The sequence below is a fragment of the Schistocerca gregaria genome, chromosome 2 (assembly GCF_023897955.1).
Source record: "Schistocerca gregaria isolate iqSchGreg1 chromosome 2, iqSchGreg1.2, whole genome shotgun sequence".
Classification (NCBI taxonomy): domain Eukaryota; kingdom Metazoa; phylum Arthropoda; class Insecta; order Orthoptera; family Acrididae; genus Schistocerca; species Schistocerca gregaria.
In genome coordinates this window covers 962,003,036-962,025,209 of record NC_064921.1, presented here as the reverse complement: position 1 = coordinate 962,025,209, position 22,174 = coordinate 962,003,036, and the positions used below count along the sequence as shown (strand labels likewise).

General features: G+C 38.8%; 1 protein-coding gene across 5 annotated transcripts in view; it reads right to left on the bottom strand.

Moving 5' to 3' along the window:
• The window catches only part of LOC126335445 (uncharacterized), a 226,621-nt gene extending 206,067 nt beyond the window's left edge, over positions 1-20,554 (bottom strand). For 4 of the 5 annotated variants that reach the window (XM_049998737.1, XM_049998735.1, XM_049998738.1 and 1 more), the window contains exons 1-2: positions 19,988-20,256; positions 11,256-13,313 (exon numbers count right to left, since the gene is read on the bottom strand). In XM_049998737.1, the coding sequence (XP_049854694.1) occupies positions 11,256-13,313; positions 19,988-20,031 (2,102 nt within the window). In that variant the 5' untranslated portion in view covers positions 20,032-20,256. Of the gene's footprint in view, positions 1-11,255; positions 13,314-19,987 lie in introns of all 5 variants that reach the window. The other variant, XM_049998734.1, reaches the window with a different exon arrangement.
• Positions 20,555-22,174: the final 1,620 nt, after the last annotated feature.

Genomic DNA, 22,174 nt, shown 5'->3' with positions numbered 1-22,174 from the left:
AACATGACACAATTTGTCTACAGTTAATTTTCTTATTGTTCCACGACAAATTTTCTTTGAGACAATTTATGCTCCATAAAGCTACATTTCAACATTGACAAGAGAACCTATTGTGACGACATCTTTTCAGCGATAGTATTTGTGCAGTGGTACGACATAACACATTAAATATCCTACTACAGAGCGTTTTTGATTTACTACCCAGGAAATTGAGTTATTCTGTATTTCTGTCCTTTAATATTGGCTGCATAACCAAAAGTCAGATTTACAGATAAATGAATCAGGTTTACTGGTTTATTTATTTTTTACATGACATACTCTAAATTAATAGGAGTACATTCTATTTCCATCATTTTTATTAAATTCACTATTATAAACAAAAACTATTTCTATTCTAGTTCTATGATCATAATGCCTGATCAAGCACCTAGATGTATGGGTTACGTCACATAGATTGTAATTTTTAATTCTATCCACTACTTCACTTTATGTAGGAAGCAAGATCACACCAAAGATTCAATTTCTCATGTAACTTGGAATTATTCTTGGTTATCAAGTCACACTTGATTAAAGATATTCTGACCATATAGTTGCAGCCTTCTTCTAAAGAGCAGTCCAATAAGACACACTCAATTTTTCTATGTGAAAGAGCACTTATGAAATTGCACAACTTGTAGTAGCTTGAGCGGCTGACATCAGTTCAGTCTTCTTAGAGTCAGATAATGACTTTCCAATACGTTTATCCATACTCAGACATGTGAATAGGATTCATGTAATCTGGTAGATCTGCAATGGCCAACACAACACATGGAAAATTCGGTCATATCATTGCAGGTGCATCACTCATTTGGCACGAATGGGAGAGAGCTATTTTAATACAATACTTGTACTGCAGTGTAATCTAATGTAGTGTAAGAAATGATGTGCAAGAACTAAAGAAGAAATCATGGGTCTTGACATGTTTTCCAGATGTCACAGAGTATAAAGTGCAGTATATTATTTGATCAAAATAGTTTTGAAGATGGAAATAAAACAAGCACAATACACCATCTGAACCATGAAATTCTCGGGGGCAGTCACAATTAGTAGCTCCTCTTCTTTGTGGATTACTAGTGCATGTGTGAGTAATGACAGTACTGCCCATTTTCTTGGCACTTTTTTAATGCAAGGTTGTTAGGGATACCATTTGACTGTGTCAACATAAATATGGTATAGATTAGTCATATGTAATTACTTCTTTACTTACCTACCTCTGCTCAATTTTCTTGAACATTTAATGAAAATTTTCTACTATGGAGCTTGTTTAGGTGACAAATCACTGTCAACAAGATGCTGTAGTATTTATTTTACACATGAACTGCACAATATATTTAAAAATTAAACACAATATCAAATAAAATAAAACTGTAAGCAGTCATCCATTTTAAACATGTGCCAAGTATTCACATATTAAGATTTCATATTAATTTATTTTTTCTTGGAACAGTTCCTGTGGTCAAATTCTGGTGTTAATATCAACTGAACTTATCTGGACACTTAAAAAGGTGTTTCAGCATGGAAACGATTTGATATTTACATTTGTGTAGGGTTGAATTACTGCAATAGTATTAACAACAGAGGCCAGAAAATTCTGAATTGTGACTTATGTGCAAAAATACGCACAGAGAAACCTAAAAAAATTACAAATAATGTACATTGGAGCTTATATATTAATGAAAATAATTTTTGAAAATATAACTGGATAGATTAAAAAAATATACTCACCAAGCAAATGCAGAAGCAAACACATACAGAAATTAACGAAATGTGCAAGCTTTCAGCGCCAGTGGCTCCCTTCTTGTGGAAGAAGGATTGAAGGAGAAGGGAGAGAGATGAAAAGGATTAGGGAGGTTCAGAAAAATGGGGATAATTATGGAAAAGTAGTCCAGAACCCTGGGTCAGTGCAGGCACCGGAGAGAGTGAGAAGGAACTGCACCGGATGGGATTTGAAAACAGAGCTTAAAGATGAAAGATAGGGTAATACACAAGACAAAGATTACTGACTAAACATTGTGCAAGAGCAAAAAGTTAAGTTGTCCATTAGGATGAATGGGCAACACACAACACCCTGTTGCAGAGCACACTCTCCTACATGACAGTCATAACTACACTACCTACTTCACCATAAGTGCCATCTGGATTCTTTCCCTTGACACCAGTTTCTCAATACTCCTGGGCGGGAACTGACATTACAACATCTCCTTGATTCTCGTTACCCCACTTGACCTTGATTTACTTTTACTTTCTTTTCTTCAGAGACCGTATTTCTACTCATTAACTATTCCTTTCTTCATTCCCTCTTAGTTTTCCACATTTTTTTATTTCTTTTATTTTCTGACCAGTCTAATTTTCCCCATCCCCAACATCTATCATATATATCGTACTTAGCTCTCCACTCTTATTAAATCTTGCACCATGTTTGGTCAGTAATTCATGTCTTGCTTATTACCCTATCTTCCATGTTTGAACTGTCAGGTTTTCAAACCTCATCCAGTGCAGCCCCAACAGTCAGTCTTTCCTTCTTATCCCTTTCAGTAAGTCTCCCCCGACATGGGGTTCTCAACGACTTTACCGTAATTTTCTAAACCTCACCAGTCTTTTTCCTTCACCCCTTCCTTCCCCTTCAATTCTTCTTCTGCCAGAGGAAGGAGCCACTGGTTTCAGAAGTTTTCGTATTTCCTTGACTTTTGTGTGCACTTGCTCCTGCCACGGCTTGGTAAGTGGTTTTTTTCATATATCCAATTATATTAAATAGTGCACACTGTCATACTAAGAGCTATCATTAACATGCATCTTGTTTCTTCTGTGTAAATACTACTTTGAATCATTTATTAATTAGTTTCATTTGTTTTGATGACAACTTTCTCGACATTTTTCCCCAGGCTTCTGGTTGTGGCTTTATCATAGCTTTTGTTTGCAAAATTATTGGTTTTCGTGCAGGATTCCAAGACATGTCACAAGTTACCAACATCTGTAAATCAAGAGATTGGAATGTATTCAGATGTTCTGTAGTGTTGCACTGGAACCACGTTATGGTATCTGCGGTCATAAGAGTCGTACCACTGTCCTATTGGAACATTACAAAATTTTTCTCCAACATATATACTCTGAAAGTAACCATATGGTCCATAGAAGAGGGTATTTCAAGTAACACTGTATCCAAACTAAACCTTAACTGCTGTGCTTAACTCTTCCTTTTTCATTTATAACAACTGCATCTTACACAAGATATCTACTGGTTGAGACACATCAAGTCAGCACGTGGCTTAATCCAACAGCTATACTCGTTGGGTCTAGTACTTACTCTAACAGTATGCCAATTTGCATATCTGGTCAATGAAGCGTAGCACATTTCAACAAGTCTCAGTATGCTCTAAGAGATTCTTTAAAATTTGGCTAGTTTTCTTGAGGCTCTCCATACCTATACATAACCAACTGAATTCTATGTAAAGCATAGGAAAGGCAACCACACACCTATAGCTAACTGACATGAGTTGCAGCCACAAGTGTTGGCGTCAGTTTTGTGTGTGTGTGTGTGTGTGTGTGTGTGTGTGTGTGTGTGTACTTCTACTACAAAAAGAGCAAGACTTCAACAGCTAGTATAAACACTGTTTACTGTTGTGTTTCTATACATCACATGTCAGTCAACTATAGATGAGTGGTTGCCTTTCTTTTATTTTACATATTATTTCATTCCGGGATTTTCATTGTTCTGGATCTTAATTTGAATTAAAAAATTATGGGTCACTTCAAAACGCCACCTCTGTACCGGAGCATACAGATAATTTCCTGCGATGGCTGGACTCACTTCAGCTGTCTTGTGAAAGGACTCACGTAATCGCTAGTAGCATAGTTTCATCCAAACGATGAGATATCACTGCATTAAATGAATCCATGAACAGTGTTGGTTGCAATTTCAGACAGGTCTTTAATCAATTTAGACTGCCCTCACTTCACGTAGGTAACACTAAGTATCTACGGCCACACGACTTGTCTGGCATAGCAGTATACACAAACATTTCTAGTGAATCACTCCATCATTCGGTGAAAACTGTTACTAATACAATGGTTCTTCAACTTTGCCTTCACATACATACGGAAAAACATGACAAGATAGCTTTATTTTATAATGTGCATACATTCTAGTTAAGTTTCTCTGCTCTCTGGAGAAGTTGTGGCAGTCTTCCTGCCACATACCACCTCCTCTGTAGCTGACCAGCCCGTAACTCCTATCATTGCCATGATATGTCACTTCAAACACCAATTAAATATCGGACAGATAATAGTATGTATATTACACTCTCATCATTACTATAAAATTATAAACTGTATATACAAACCTACCTGGCAAATCAACAATTTGCAAGAACAATATCAAAATCCCTGCAGTAATTCCTGGGATTAGCCTTCACATACGAACAGAAAAACCGGCAGGGGACTTTAAATTAGTAATATGTATAGAAGGCATGTGCATGAATGATCTTTTGAGAATGCACCAAATTCACAAACTGTCCTTTCACATCTTTCTCTATATTATTTACCCTCTTTAAAAAAAAAAAAAAAAAAAAAAAAAAAGAGAGTAATGGTGAAGTTTGCCATGGAGAATTGGAGAACTGGAGAATCAAATTATTAGAGCCATTATCAAATATCTATCGCACAAAAAGCATCATCATACTGTTCTCTGTGGATAATGTAACACCACACATTCTTAAGTACATCCGGGGTCACAGACGTCTTAACACAATACGATAATCACACCTGGTGGCTTACATTGTTACTTGCGTACTGAATACTGTATGGTAGATAGGCCTCCTATAGGGTGCACACACACACATTTACCCTCCAAGCTTTACCAGCTGATGCCATGAAAATGATTCTAAAATTTGCTAACATTTCCATAGTATAGCATATATGAGAGAAAGGTTAATCCCTTATCATCTAGACAGCTCTTATCACTAAGCTGCTTATTGCTCTTTGGTTTTCAAAACTACAGCAACAGTTCCTTTGGAAGCTGCCGAATAATTCTCCAGTTGAAACTTCCTGGCAGATTAAAACTGAGTGCCGGACCGTGACTCGAACTCGGGACCTTTGCCTTTCGCAGCCAAGTGCTCTACCAACTGAGCTACCTGAACATGACTCACGCCCCATCCTCACAGCTTTAATTCCGCCAGTACCTCGTCTCCTACCTTCCAAACTTCAGTTGGTAAAGCACTTGCCCCCGAAAGGCAAAGGTCCCAAGTTCGAGTCTCAGTCTGACATGCAGTTTTAATCTGCCAGGAAGTTTCATATTGGCGCACACTCCACTGCAGAGTGAAAATCTCATTCTGGAAACATCCCCAAGGCTGTGGCTAAGCCATGTCTCCGCAATATCCTTTCTTTCAGGAGTGCTAGTTCTGCAAGGTTCGCAGGAGAGCTTCTGTAAAGTTTGGAAGGTAGGAGATGAGGTACTGGCAGAAGTAAAGCTGTGAGGACAGGGCATGAATCCTGCTTGGGTAGCTCGTTGGTAGAGAACTTGCCCGCAAAAGGCAAAGGTCCCGAGTTCGAGTCTCGGTCCGGCAGAAAGTTTTAATCTGCCAGGAAGTTTCATATCAGTGCACAATCTGCTGCAAAGTGAAAATCTCATTCTGAATTCTCCAGTTCTGAGTAGGCATTGTCTGCTGATGTCTTCCACACACCTTTTCTTGCATAATATTTTGCAATGTTTACATTTGCACAGGCCACTTGTCAAGCAAAGCACTGATCACACAACCCAGCTACATATGCAGAACTATGATATGGCCTCTAGTGATCAGATCAAATACAACAGAACAACCCTTAATTGGATACTCCATTTCAAACCACTAAAAGCAGATTAACAGTCAACATGTTTCCAACATATAATGTCTTTCGGGGCTAGCCGGTTTTTGGCAAGAGTATTGTTGCTGATGATTGCTGCACTGCAAGGCACAGTGATCAATACAATTCAAATGCCACTGTGAAATCAACGAATCTTATTCAAAGAAATTTCTCCTAAAGCTCTAGCAAACACAATTTTTATGCACTTCTGAAAATTCTAGCAACAGCCTGTACATGAAGTTTGTAAACTGACTCTGCATATAGTTCTCATCACAATTTTCCATGTTAATACACAGAACAGTCCCAAAATAAAAACCACAGGGCATAACTGACTGAAAATAAGCAAAATAAACAAGCTCTCAGATTTCAGTGTTAGTGACCATGCAGACGATTTTTGTATGGAACGCAACACCACTTAGTTTAACAAGATCCTGAATGTGCTACATTCAATCTTATTACAAACTGTCAGTTCATATTGGGATAACAGTACAAAATTAAGACCAGCTGTAAAAAGAACAAACAAAGTATTCAAACAATGGATAATCCACAATGGAATGTAACAAAATTATGAGAAGGAAAAGGTGCTACTCACCATATAGTGGTGATGCAGTTGCAGATAGGCACAACAAAAAGGCTCTCACAATTAAAGCTTTGGGCCATTGGCCTTTGTCAACAATACACACACACGACATTAGTCTCAGCCAACTGAAACCACACAGTGAACAGCAGCACCTGTGCATGATGGAAGTGGTGACTGGGTGAGGTAAGGAGGAGGCTGGAGCGAGGCGAGGGATAGTATGGTGGGGATGGCGGACAGTGAAGTGCTGCAGGTCAGACAACGGGCAGGGGAGAGATGGGGAAGGGGACAGCGGGCAGGGGAGAGTTGGGGAAGGGGTGGGGAGGGTGGGGTAGAAGTAGCAGAAAAGGAGAAAAATAAAAAGACTGGATGTGATTATGAAACGATGGCTGTACAGTGCTGGACTGTGAACAGAGAAGGGGGGGCTGGGTGGGCTAGGACAGTGAATAACGAAGGTTGAGGCCAAGAGGGTCACAGGAATGTAGGATGTATTGCAGGGAAAGTTCTCATCTGAGCAATTCAGAAAACCTGGTGTTGATGGGAAGGATCCATATGGCACAGGCTGTGAAGCAGTCATTGAAATGAAGGATATCATGTTTGGCAGTGTGTTCAGCAACAGGGTGGTCTGCTTGTTTCTTGGCCACAGTTTGTCGGTGGCCATTCATGCGGACAGACAACCTGTTGGTTGTCATGCCTACATAGAATGCAGCACGGTGGTTGCAGCTTAGCTTGTACACCCCATGACTGACTGAGTATTTTTGTGCTATATGGGAGACAAGTCTAATTTTTCATTCAGTTTGAGACTGCAATAACTTTTGGACAAAACAATTTTGTTCCAGCTGTTATTTGTGAATGTTATATACACACATCAAAAAAGTTCTGCATCACCCTGATTCCCAGAACTCCTGAAGATAAACATTGACTGTGGATATTGTATCACATACATAGTCCCTTTGACCGTTCAAAGATGTCACTAAACCCAAACAAAGATGTAAACAACCATGCATTAGCAGTGTCTTTTAGACAGAGGGGGTCACACAGCCGATCAGTTCCAATCATCCCACCAGGAAGAAGGTGCACAGCTCAAGTTGTCTGCGGTTCAACCATGCCAAGACGGTCAATAGCACAGTTCAATCATGTCCGCATCGTTATTTTGTGCCAAGAAGGGCTCTCAACAAGGGAAGTGTTCAGACGTCTCGGAATGAACCAAAGAGATGCTATTCTGACATGGAGGACAGGAACTGTCGATGACATGCCTTGCTCAGGCCGCACAAGGGCTACTACGGCAGTGGATGACCACTACCTACAGATTGTGGCTTGGAGGAACGCTGACAGCAACGCCACCATGTTGAATAATTCTTTTCATGCAGCCAAAGGACGTCGTGTTACGACTCAGACTGTGCGCAATAGGCTGCATGATGCGCAACTTCACACCCGACTTCTATGTCGAGGTCCATCTTTGCAACCATGACACCATGCAGCGCGGTACAGATAGGACCAACAACATGCCCAATGGACTGCTCAAGATTGGCACCACATTCTCTTCACTGACGAATGTCACATATGCCTTCAACTAAACAATCGTCGGAGACATGTTCGGAGGCAACCTGGTCACACTGAATGCCTTAGACACACTGTCCAGTGAGTGCAGCACAGTGGACGTTCCCTGCTATTTGGGGTGGCATTATGTGGGGCCGACATATGCTGCTGGTGGTCATGGAAGGCACCGTAACGGCTGTATGATACATTAATGCCATCATCGGAGTGATAGTGCAATCATATTGATGAGGCATTCATCTTCATGCAAGACAATTCGTGCCACTATAACGAACCTATTGGAGAATGATTTTCTTCAGGATAATGACATCGCTCAGTTAGAGTGGCCAGCATGTTCTCCAGACTGAAACATGTCAAACGTGCCTGGCATAGCTAAAAAGAGCTGTTTATGGACGACGTGACCCACCAACCACTGTGAGGGATCTACACCAAATCGCTGTTGAGGAGTAAGAAAATTTGGACTAACAGTGCCTTGATGAACTTGTGAATAATATGCCACAACGAATACAGGCATGCATCAATGCAAGAGGACATGCTACTGGGTATTAGAGGTACTGGTGTGCATAGCAATCTAGACCCTGAACAGGTTTCGGAACAGAGATGATGCAAAACTTTTTTTGATGTGTGTATATAAAATTTTGCTTACTTTGATGTGGTAGGCACATTATTATATATTATTTCCTCTTATTGTCTCTAGTTTTTCATTAGAAAAAGCAGTCACTTTTGTACTAAGAAAATGTTTCTTTCTTTTAAATATATAACTCTTTATATGGTTAGAAACAATGAACTTGAAAATACTAATGTCAAACATTCATAAACTGTTGTGCACTAATGACTGAGCTACCCAAGCACAACTCCTGACCCGTCCCCACAGCTTCAATGCTGCAACTACCTCGTCTCCTATCTTTCAAACCTCACAGGTGGTCTCCTGTGAACCTTGCAGATCTTGCACTCCTGGAAGAAAGGATATTGCAGAGACGTGGCTTAGCCACAGCCTGGGAAATGTTTCCAGAATGAAATTGCCACTCTGCAGTGGTGTGTACACTGATATGAAACTTCCTGACAGATTAAAACTGTGTGCTGGACCAAGACTCGAACTCTGTACAAGGTGCTGGCAGAATTGAAGCTGTGGGGACAGGTCATGAATTATGCTTGGCTAGCTCAGTCATTAGACTACTTGCTCTGAGATCGAGTCTTTGTCGGGCACACAGTTTGCCATGAAGTTTCATATCAGTGCACACACTGCTGCAGAGTGACAATTTCATTCTGGAATTCAACATTTTTGCTACATTTAATGTTTTGTGCATTATTCTTAGCTACTGCAATTTTGTATAGTAGCCAATATGTTTATTTTATCTAATTATGACCATGAAATTATTACCTCAATGGAAATCACTGTAGGAAATAACATGTTACGACTCATTTATAGAGTTTTTACAAACATCCTTCTTTAAGTACTAAACATATCCATACACAAGTTGTTGCCACGTGTTTACTGGCTAACACACACTGTGTTTTGATAGCTGGTGGCAGTCTAATCCTATGGGTAATAACAGTTGATTGCTGCCATAGAAAACACACAATACAAATTACTCTGTGTGTGTGTGTGTGTGTGTGTGTGTGTGTGTGTGCGTGTGTGTGTGTGTGTGTGTGTGTGTGTGTGTGTGTGTGTGTGTGTGTGTGTGTACTTAACAAGAAGGCCTTTTGGCTGAAAGTTCACATGTTTAGCAGTCTCTTTGGTGTGCCTTTCTGCAGCTCAACATCTCCTCTATATGATCAACAATGACGGCTGAAAACTGTTCCGGTTATGAGCTTGAGAGAGATTAAACAATCTGCTTTTGTCATGAAGCCTTGCTTCTAACTCAGTTTAGGTTCTTGGAAAATCTAGGTTTTAATGCATTTCAAAAAAGAAACCGCCTCAAAAAAAAAAAAAAAAAAAAAAAAAAAAAAAAAAAAAAAAAAAAAAAAAAAGAGGCTTAAACGTTCTGATACAGTAAGAACAGTAGAACTAAGAAAGCTTTAAAGTGTGTTCTTTTACCAGACCACAAGTTGCGACCAATATGCAAGAGCGAGGTTCAGAATAAAATTGCTGCTCTGTGATGCCGGTCAAAGGCTCGGATGCCAACAGTGATGAGTCAGAAACTACAGAAAACATCAATTCAGGTTTGTCAAGTCTTGAATATTCTTGAGGATTTGAAATAAGATTCACAAGGCAGTAGCTCACTGATTAAGTGCCAAACTGAAGACGCAAAGGTGTTGGGTTTGAGCCTTCATCATTTCTAGGATTTTTCATTCCGTGTATCACTTTTTTCAGCTCTGTCAATGTTAATGTGAAAAATGCCCAGCTGCACCATGGGCGGAAGTTCATGTTAAACTGAACAGGGCGGGTTGATAGTTTACATCTAACTCTTTCCACATCTCTAGAGATTCTCCAGTGTTCTACAAAACAAAAGTATAAAACTGAATGTAAGCCTCTTAAGCCTAGACCTCTAATACATGTGCACAACAAGCATCTGCACTGCTGGTAATCCAAACATATATTCATCGGGTAAGTGCAGGGATATCTGTGCAGACACACTGCAAAGATTTTCATTGGAAAGTGACAATGGCTGATGAAAACAGGATCTACAAACTGTCCAATCAGCTCACAGTGCTATTATTTTGTTATCAAGCTACACAGAGCAGGACTTGTTTCAGCGACTGGTTAGAAGCATGTCACACAGACTTCATTTAAAATGATATATACACTTATATTTTATAAGAACTGAAGGTCTATTGTTAACAACTGAAAGTTCAATTAATTTTTGACAAATAATGCCCACAGTAGGACAATTTATACAAAATGCTTCATTCCTGTACCAGATGGGCATGGAACCTCTTGCCAATAGGCAAGAGCATGAAGCGGGGGAGAAAACCCTACTGGCTTTAAGCACTGACTCAATAGGCTAGTAAAATTCATAAATACGTGAACAACATTCACAGGACAGAACAACACCCAAAAACAAAATGTCTGTGGAACCTTCTGTTATACTGAAACCAGTATATTTATAACATACCGAACGCTCTGTGTCTGGAAACAAAAGCAGAGACCTAATCAACATGAAGATGGCCTGATATGACCCTTCAATATATTTACTTAAACGGGCATGCTCCAAAATGTCAATGAAAGATCATTCAACCATGAACCACATGCAATACAAATTTTATTTAAATCCTACAACAATCAGTCTGTATCATATACACCCACCTTTCTGTAAGATACTCGTTCTCATACAATGTAACGTAATTGCGAAGTCTCTCCTCCATTTCTCTCTCTTCTCTTTCCTTTCTCTCATTACGGACTTCCTTCTTAGTTGACACTACATCCAACATGTTCTCATTTGCTGGAAAACTGGGTGCATTGTTCGATGTATTACAAGGTGTATCTGAAACACATACTGACTGTGCTCCAACCACCACATCACTGTCACCACTACGGTTTCCCCCCATTTCAAGTTCACTTGATCGTCGCCATCGTGATTTCACTTTCACCGGTTTGCTGCTGTCGAGATCAAATGCAGATATTGCAGATTGTGGAACAGCTGGGAAAGTACACGTGGAAACTGGATGACTGAGACTGTCTTTCTGTATGGGATCATTGCTGACTGGTGGACACACAAGTTCTGGTGCCCCAACATGTTTTCCATCAGAGGTTTCCCTTGCAACACTCTTAGGAGAGCTTGGTACATCACTCTTAGAGCGCGATTTTTGTCTCGACAATCCTATGGAACGAATGCGATTGCTTCTTCTCACACCTATACTACAGTTTGAACTGCTTTCAGATCCTGTTGTGTCTGTACTGCCACTACGGCTTCTAGAACTGACTGACTTTGGTTTTCTTTCAGGTACCTCCTCTGTTCGACAATTTTTTTCATTTGCGCATGCACTGGCTGTGAAGCAAGGAGCTTCATTGATATCGAGGCTTCCAGAATCTTCACAGCTTTGATCAGTACCCTCAGTGACAACAGTCACTTCATTGACACATGGCACTATATTTTCTATAGAAAAGTTGTGTATCTCATCTTTGGTTTCTTCGCCCATGATTCTCTCTCCAAACAGAGAAGATCTGGGACTCTGGCAGCTCAAATATTCCTTGTGGACACTATCACAGCCTTCTAAAGCATGGTGCTCCTCTTCTGCAACCGGTAAGTCTTCAATACTCCCCGATGACACAGGCATAACACTGCTTATTAAATCTGTATCAGTGTTGCGTACTTCAGTTTTAAAAGTTGAAATATCACTCTGACTGTCAGTTTCACAAAGCACTTGATCTTGAGGAACTGGTAATTCTACAACAAACTCTTCACTAACAACTGTTTCATCATTTGCTGTAGTTTCTAAATTGTCACTGACTTCATACGTAATACAATCTTCAATAATGTTCTGGTTTCCAATGTCACTTTCCTCGCCACAGCCACCAAAACACTTCACAATTTGTTCACTATGTACATCAGTATTTTCATTGGTTGTTCTCACATAATTTATTTGGTTGGTTCTACAATTACTTGTATTAACATAATTAGAGTTGGCACTTAATTTGTCAACTGAAACACACTTACACTCCTCTATTTCAGCTCCTCTGCCACAGTCGTGGCAGTAACTACCTTTTATCACTGAAACCTGGTCTGCTTCACACTCCCTACTGTCTTCAAATTCTAATTCTTGATCATCCTGGCTTCTTGTATCTCCCACTTCTATTTCTACACCTTCGCAAACAATCATGTCCTCCACATATTCATCTGTCCACACAACTTGCTCAGCATTACTGATGTCCAATTCCTCCTGTTGTTCAATTACTACTTCATTCAGAGGCTCTAAATCCTGACTAGTTTCTATGACTTCTTTCGAGACATCTGAACCCTCAGGAGACATAATTTCATTTCCAATTACTTCCTGTAGACAACGGAACTTGCCAAATTTCTTGTGGATGGATGAAACAGGCTGAACAGGATGAATTGCAGCAGGTGTAGATTGGTGCAGAATGTCATTAGCATTAGCAGGTTGCAAATCTCCACAACACATGTTTGTATTTTTATCTTCTCTCGTGTCTGAAATCCGGTGACTTAAGATACCATTGAGTTTGTGTTCTGACAGTCCGTTTAGCTTCTTCTTGTTTTTTGTTGATGATAACTTTACTGACTTTGTTTTTCTCCTTCTCACTGCCGCTTTTCGTCTGCGGGCCATCACACGGATCATTTGTGTCACCATACATTCAGGAACTACCTGCTGCTCCTTTCCATTGCTGAGCAAGTCATACTCCTGCAGCCTGAAACAAACAGGAAATAAAGATGAGTTTCATGAATACTTGAAAATTTTATAACAACCAACACCATAAGTATAGGAAATGGAAACACAAGAATTCACTAATGGCATTATTTAATTTGACAGAGAGAGAGCAAATTTGCATAATCTACATTTATACTCCACAAGCCACTGACGAGCACAGATGGTATTTCCCAATGTACAACTTATCAAGGTTTCTTTCCAGTCTATTCACATATAGACCACGGGAACAATGACTGCTTAAAGGGCTCACACACGCTGTAATTAGTCCAATCTTGACTTTGCAGCCCCTAGAGGAGCAATACATAGGAGGCTGCACTATAGTCCCAGATTCTTCACTTAGTACTGATTCTTGAGCTCTTTAAGTAGGCTTTTGTGGAATAATTGGTATCTATGTGCAAGCATCTGCCATTTTCAGATTTATCGGCATTTCTGTGATGTTCTCCGATGGGTCAAACAATCATATAATCCACGTGTGTTGAACCTTTTAGCTTACTTGGCTCAGATTGGAAGAAGATGAGGATTTCGGGCTGCACTAAAAAGCTTAACACTAACTAACAATAACTACTGGGAAAAAAAGGGCAAATGAGAGAATCAAGTGGCAGGCGATTCGAATTGAAAATATTCAATTTATCATAGCTTTACATAAGTGGATTTGTATGGATTTTATTTTTATTTATTTATTTTGATCATGTGATACTTCCTTCTTGGGCCACCACACTGCTATTTGCTTTGGGATGCATGCGGCCCATGGATTGGATACCCTGTTATAATCAATGGTGATGTCTTTCTTTGCATATGTTCAATTAACCCCCCCCCCCCCCTCTTAGCCCTATCTGTTAGGGGCCCCATAAACTTTGTCAGTATTCTAGGATGTGTTGCACAGTTGTTTTGTAATAGACTGCTTACAATCCCTCACTTGTAGCCTGACAGCATTTACCCAGTGTCCTACCAATGAACTGAGACGTGTCACCTGTTTTACATGATACTGTGGGATTGTTCCATTTAATATCTTTACAAATTGTTACACAACAACAGCTGTGTGAATTAACCAATTCCAATTATCACTCTTTGGAAATGTAGTCATAGGATAGTATTTTTTTTAAGTGTACAATCTTACATTTTCAAACATTTACAGCAAGCTGCCAGTACTTGCACCACTTTGAAATTTTACCAATATTTGATTGAAAATTTGAGTATCTTGTACCAGACAGTACTTCATTACTGATAACTGCATCCTGTACAAAAAGTCTAAGATTACTATTAACATTGGGTGCCAAGTCATTAATATAGGTTACAACACGAACAGTGAGGGTCACCACTCACTTCCCTTGGGCATTCTTGAAGCTACTTTTAATTATCTTTCTCTTACAAGAGATACATCCACTACAACAGCTATTTAACATTTCATTTTTCTTCTAAAGGGTAAACAAGTACATAAACAGTAACACCAATAAATCCCTTCTGTAGAAAGTTAATTATCAATAACAATACAACAAAGTTTTAACCATGCAGTTTGTATTCTTTCAAACTGCCACAAGGAGTACATATGTCTAGTAGCTGTCAAAATAAGTGAACAACACCTCACATGATGCCTTTATAACAACAAAGAACTACATCACAATTAGGCACCAGGTAAACTTATCAGTATTCAGGAATGAACAAGTTGCAATATAATAAAACGAAAGCAAAATGTGCATCTGGTGAGGGAAAAACCTCTGCAGTGTGATTCATTACACTTTAATACTGAACAGGATACTGCTCTTCAAAGAATATTATAAGATGTAATGTTGCTTGAACACCAGAAAACTTCATTGTGTGTGTCTACTGGATCTTGTTATCCAGACAACAGTATTCTACCAGTCTTCTACATCTACTTCTATACTCTGCAAACCACTGAAGTGCACTGCACAGGGTTTGTCCACTGAACCAGTTATTAGAGTTTCTTCCCAGTCCGTTCATGTATGAAGAATGAGAAGAATGATTGTTTACATGTCTCTGTGTGTGTTGTAATTAATCTGATCTTGTCCTCACAGTCCCTATGTGAGCGATATCTAGAGAGTTTTACTATATTCATAGAGTCATCATTTAAAGCCGGTTCTTGAAATTTATAAGTAGGTTTTTGCAGCAGTTTACATCTATCTTGAAGAATCTGCTAGTACAGTTTCTCCAGCATCTCTAAGTTATGCTACCACAGGCTAAGCAAATATGTGACCATTTGTGTTGCCATCATCTGCATATGTTCAATATCACTCGTCAGTCCTATCTGGTATGGTCCCTCAGTAATAATCTAGGATGCATCGCATGAGTGATTAGTAAGCAATCTCCTTCATAAATTGATTGCACTTCCCTAGTATTCTACGAATAAACTCAAGTCTACTACCTGCTTTACTCACAACTGAGCCTACGTGACTATTCCATTTCATATCACTGTTAACTGTTAGCCCAGTTATTTGTATGAACTCTGACTGCAAAAGTGACTATTGATATCATAGGCATACAATACTATGATTATTCAATTAGTGAAGTGCACAATTTTACATTTCTGAACATTTAAAGCCAGTTGTCTTGTTTGCACCACTTTGAAATCTTATCAAGATCTGACTGAATATTCATGCTGCTTCTTTCAGACAGATGTTCATTATAGCTAACTGCATCATATGCAAAAAATCTGAGGTTACTATTAATATGGTCCACAACATCATTGAGGTACAACATGTATTGTAAGGGTCCCAACACACTTCCCTGTGGCACACCTGAAGTTATTGCTTACATCTGACAACTGCCCATCCAAGATAACATGCTGTAGCCAAGATACATAAACCTACACAGCATCAAAATGATAAAGCTCAATCTTCAACAGAAAGATATGTGCTACATATACATAACAATAGTTGCATTGTTTTCTACATTAAATCTTAGTAGCAACGAATAGGAATAGAGTCAAAGTAGTATACAAGTGATTTCCTTTCCATTACTTAAAGAATGTTTTGTAATTAAGAAATTGAGCATTCATACTACATTCCATCACAAACTGAAACTCATGTTCACTGGGAGATTGAGTTTTAAGAGCCTTCAGAGCTGACAAATGTGAGGCACACCATGCTACCATGATCAAGAGGTCTACCCACTTTCAAAAAATTGTAAAATACAAAATTAAGTTAGACAAACCAGGAAACAAATACAGACATTTAATGCAAATATTTTGACAGTAGTTTACAGTTAAGTATTGCAGCATTCATTCTGTATTGTCCTCCAAAAGTAGGTGGCCGCATGCGTGTGTGCAATCCTAAAGTTGGAGGAAAGAGCTATGTATGCCAACTAGCTGCAAAGTGTATAAGTTTTGTGTTTAAATTGCCTTTTTATTGTGTTCGTGGCAGAGAGACAACCCGACAATCAGCTTTCTGTAATTTTTTGAATTTAACTTGTGAATTTCAGAACTCGCATATCACTTTCCCAAAGTAGTTCAAAGCATCTCAAGATTTCTCAAGAAAATCAATTTTTAAATTTTCCAGGGAGTGTTAATTCACCAAAGTAAAGGCAACTTTCACAATTGGCCACGAGGCTCACAGGGTTATCAATGGATCGCTGGTTTACGTTTCGATATATAGATTTTTTCATTTGTTTTATTTATTTTTTCTTCAATCTGTATAACAACACACCATTCACATATGAAATTTATCAAATATATGCTAATTAATACATACCTAATCATTTTTAATAAATACGCACATCATTTTGTTTCTAATTACATACCTTAAGCAAAATTAAAGTTTTTATTATTCTTAGTTATTAATATTTTATAAAAGAGTATTTAAAAAATTTGTGATTTTTTTTAAATTTAAACAATCTTTCACAAAATATCGATAATCAAGAATTCATATTTGCATTGAAAATGTGAAGTCATCGAGTGATATGTAATTAGAAATAAGGCAATCTGAATTTTTCATAAAAATGATTAGATGTATGTTAATTGGCATACATTTGATTAATTTCATATTTAAATGATGTAGATATTCAAGCTGAATGGAGAGTAGTATCCACACTGGTCTACCCTTGGCAAGTCTCTCTTAGAGAATGTCATTCCGAAGCCATTAATGCTAATAAGGAAAACTGGACCAATTTGGTGCATAAGCACAAACAAACTGCTTCAAAACTGACAACATACTGGATTATACAGAGTAGCCCTCTGGCAAGAGGGAGAATGGTTTCTTCACTAACTGTTGCATTTTGTTATGGAACTGCCTATCTTCAGCCTTTCTCTCAGCTTGAAACTGCAAACACACATGTTGTGAAAATGTCATTTCTACTACCCAGATATCCTCCAAATAGCAATATAATGGAAGAACAACCATTAGATGCCAACTGCTAATGGGTTTATACAGAAAAATGCATTTTATTCATACAGTTACTGCTGGTGCAGACCTCTCACATTGACAAACAGAGCTACAGCCAACAGATTAGAACAATGACTGAGAGATGGTGAAGCAAACATAGGACTGTTTGAAGTTTGAGTTTTGACAACTTAGGACTATGGCAAGAACACAATACTGTGAGCAATATGCAGGTAAAATAAGAGGATCATCTTCCTTAGGTACCTCTCCAATCCACTGTTTCCAAGAAGAGATCAACAGGAAATACTCAACTTAATATCTCGTGTCCACTCTCACATTATCAAAATAACATGCATAAACCACTTTAGTGGCCTGTCAGGAATTATACATATCTGATTTCATGATATCACATTAATTTGCATAGCCAACTTGCAACTGAACTGTTACCTTTCAATCTAAGCTATGCCTTCAGCTAAGCTATATCATCAGTTACTCTACAGATCAATCTGGCACTACAAGGCAATATAGGTACTGTGACTATTGTGTTCTGTCTCTATTTGCACATGTACACACAATATTGTTAGGTTCACCCTCCCCAACTGTACACGTAAGCCAAGCTGCAAGTTATCCTGGGGTAATATTCATCCAACTGATAATTCCTACAAACTGACAATCTAAAATAATTACAGCATTCCTGGGTAATGACAAAAGATACAGGTTTAAAACTGAAGGGAGGAAGAGTTGGGTTTTAGGCCTACATCCATTTGATGACAATATTATTAGACACAGGATTTATTGCTGATCCCACTATATATCACAACTCCACTCTGGAAGTTTTACTATACACGCTATTAAAGTATGAATCCTTTCCAATGCTGCAAACAACACTGCACAGTTAACATTCAGTGATACTGTGTATGTCTTGTGAGCAACGTAAGTGAAACAGCTGGAAACAATTACCATAATCAAAACAAAAAACAACAACCACCAATAAGATTACAAAATATGTTTGTTGAATAATAACACTGGCTGTTATGCATCTTGCAAAGTCAGATGAGTTATGTAATCACTGAACTTTAATGCAGATATATTAATAATCCAACTGCAAGTCAATGGTGTGATGTTGCTCATAGTATGTTCAGAGTATCACTGACTTAACTGTGTAGTTTTTTTTTTTTTTTTTTTTTGGAGCATAGGAAAAAAGGGCTCATCCTCTCACAGTAGGTAGGCCTAAACGAAAACTCCCACAGCTAAAAATTCCAATGATATGTAAGATGTGGGTCATCAAACAGCGATAGCATGTCACTATGAAACAATTTCAAACAATGCCACACAATAATGAAACCAAAGTTTTGTTAAAACCAGCTCCATTAAGCACTCACACAGTAAACCACTAATACACTTTTCCCATGTAAAACACAGCAACACAAAATGGCATTTTTTAAACGCAGCACACAATGCACAAACTTATTTTGGATATAAATTTTCCACTAAAAACAGTCAGTCAAACATGCAATTAATAAATCATTATTCTATTCACTGAAAATACTGTTTCAATTTGTTACAAGGAAATACCCAAGTTCCAAACGAGTGGTGGTCATGCTACATGAGTCGGAAGCTAAAGTTCTGCGTAATATTAATAGTTTGTGGCGAAAACATGGTCATCAGACGTAATTTCCCTAAATCTAAAGCCTTCAACTATTTTGTCAACGTACTGTACTTACTATCACGTGTGAAATGTCTAAATACATGTTCATTATTTTTTTAAAATAAACAAACTCCAGTAAATCTTACACTTCCTCGAAATCCAGCTCACTTGTGCACGTAAACAAGTAATTATCAATCAACTACATACACTTTTTAAAAAAGCCTTAAATTTAAATGCTGCAGTAAGGTACGGCGATCAACCCTATTACATGCGTGTATTTCACCATATGCATTCACCTTTTAAGTCAACCAGGCCTTATCAAAACAAAGCGCACTCTACAAGCAAAAGCTCTACGTTGTACCGTCGTTCTGTCGGATTTTATTTGTTTCACAGGACTAAAATTATTATTTATAGCTCGTGCAGATCGGACAGCACTTAATCGATGTTGCAGGAAGTATGTGCAACAAGAAGCATGTACTATTTCTACATGTACATTATCAATACGAACCGAGCATTTCCAAAATAATCTGTCCCACGCACTCATATAGGCTCTTAGCCGTTTGTTAAAAACAGTGCTTAGTAATAGCAAAACTATCTTTGTTAGTCGAATTAGTGGAATTACACACTATCTGATGAGCTTATGACTTCAAACCCACGTTAACACGGGCAATATACCTTCTTAGTTCTTCCAGAAGAGGACTTATTGCTTTCGGAGACATACTATGACCCCAAGTACCTGAGCATTTAGTAGTAGTTCTCACCTTAACTAAAATGCCTACATTATTTCAATATTTACACTGAATTCAGTCTCATGTCCCTGATTAACTACCGCTTAGTCCACTCGGCACAAAACACATACTAGACGCCATCACTCACGCCATTTTTTGGAGTATCTTTCCTTTTTCCCCTCCTCCTGACGCCAACTCAAAGCCGACACTACAAGCAATCTCATGTTGTAAGGCAGTAAGGTGAAACGAGGAGAACAGCGTAGAATTCGAAATTATTGATAAAGCAGGCTTGAATGAATGCCTGTTAACTTTGTGTAGCATCTAGTAAGGCTAATGCACTTCGACTTCTGGACTGTGTCACAAAATAACCAATAACAAAATTGCCATAGAAATGATCAAGTTTTAAAATAACTGTATTGTATCAGGTAATGTACATTTTGATTTTCATGTTTTCATTATGTACGCCCTTGATGCAAAACATGTTTTACAAACAGCATAAACCCAGTTTGTCAGTGTCTGCGACTTTGTGCAACTCAACGGCAAGTAATGGTAACTTACGAAAAGGAATTTCTGAATATCTCCCTCAGAAAACAAAGTAAGTTAGCAGATATAATAGGGATTTTTACGGGTTGTGGTCAAGAGATAAGAGTCTTCTTTGAAAACTGGGATAATCCACGAACAGGCCAAAATAGTAATTCAGTACTGACGTCTAGACAGTTTTAATCCAAAAGAAGTTACACAGTAGCTAGGCAGCTCCAGAGTTATACCTGGTGGTCTTAATGTCTTATTTATTTTAGTGTCGCCTCAGAGCTGTAGTTTTTCGTTTGACTTAACCTCCGGAAGAGTGGGGCTACTTGTCTAGTTGAACAACGGGCTCCTTGTAACCGTCAGTGTACCTGTTCCGCTACCCAAGGTTGCGAATTAAATCACTGGTCGAGCTTCACTCCTTGTTGTAGAGTTCCTTGGCGTGCTCTATATAGCTATCGAGCATAAGTTTTTCTTCCACTCACTCATGTAGACAGTAGGAGAGGAAGTTCCAATGCACAAGGAAAACTCTTTTGAATGGCTTGTGTTGCCATCGCTGATTCTTGTCAATGTGACACTTCGCTGCATCTTCGCGTAAACCGGTAGTGGGCGTATGTAAATGCGCAATCTATGTAGGACGCATTCAACAGAGAGAGAGAGAGAGAGAGAGAACTTTTCGTTGAGGAAAGGAGTATGGTGCCTCCAACACTGCAGTACTCTTCTTGCATACATTGTCGACGTGTTGCCTCCATGTCAACTGTGATACCGAGATATAGGTCTACGTTTATCCACTGAATTGCCATACCATGGAAAGTAACGTTCCCTGTGGCTGGGAGACGTTTCCTGGTGAGTAGTAGAACTTCATAGTGACTGCAGCAATGTGTTGCCCACTGCTCTGGGCTATTGCAGGCGTCCTGAAGTCTTCGTTCCATTGCCTGTGGCTATCAGCGTCTGGTAATGAGCACAATGTCATCGACATACACATATCAGCTGACTTTAAGAGATGTTGGTGGGTCTGCTTTGTAGGCACTGTATACAACAGGGCCTATAAATGATTCTTGTGGTAACCTGATTGTACCTCTATGATGGTTGAATCAATGCCACCTTCTCTGAGGGCAAAAGTGTGGCCGGCCTGGTAGTCAGCAGTCAGCCAACAACTTACAAACGGTCCTGGCAGCCCATGAGCGAATAGTTTGTGTATGATCCAGTGTGCCAGACACTGTGGAAAACTGCTGAAAGTCAATATGTCCTCTTCAACAACGCATAGTAATTGCTGTATGATTGAATGTCCTGCTCATAAACCAAATTGTTCGTTGGGCAGAACAGTTTCTCAGACTAGTGGCAATTGATGGATCTTCAGGTAGAGCCATTCAGTAACCTTCCTTAATTTAATTGGCCTATAACTTCTGCAGTCAGCCTTGTTCTTGCCAAGTTTGGGTACTGCGACCATAATTGCAACCTACCAGAAATATGGATGTCCCTTCTGGTGTATGATGTTGTTAAACGTTATTTTTACGTACTCAATGGCTTCTTGAGGAAGTTCCTTAAACCTCTTCTCAGTAACTTTATCGTGTCCAAGTGCTTTCTTGTTCAGCACACATGTGATGCT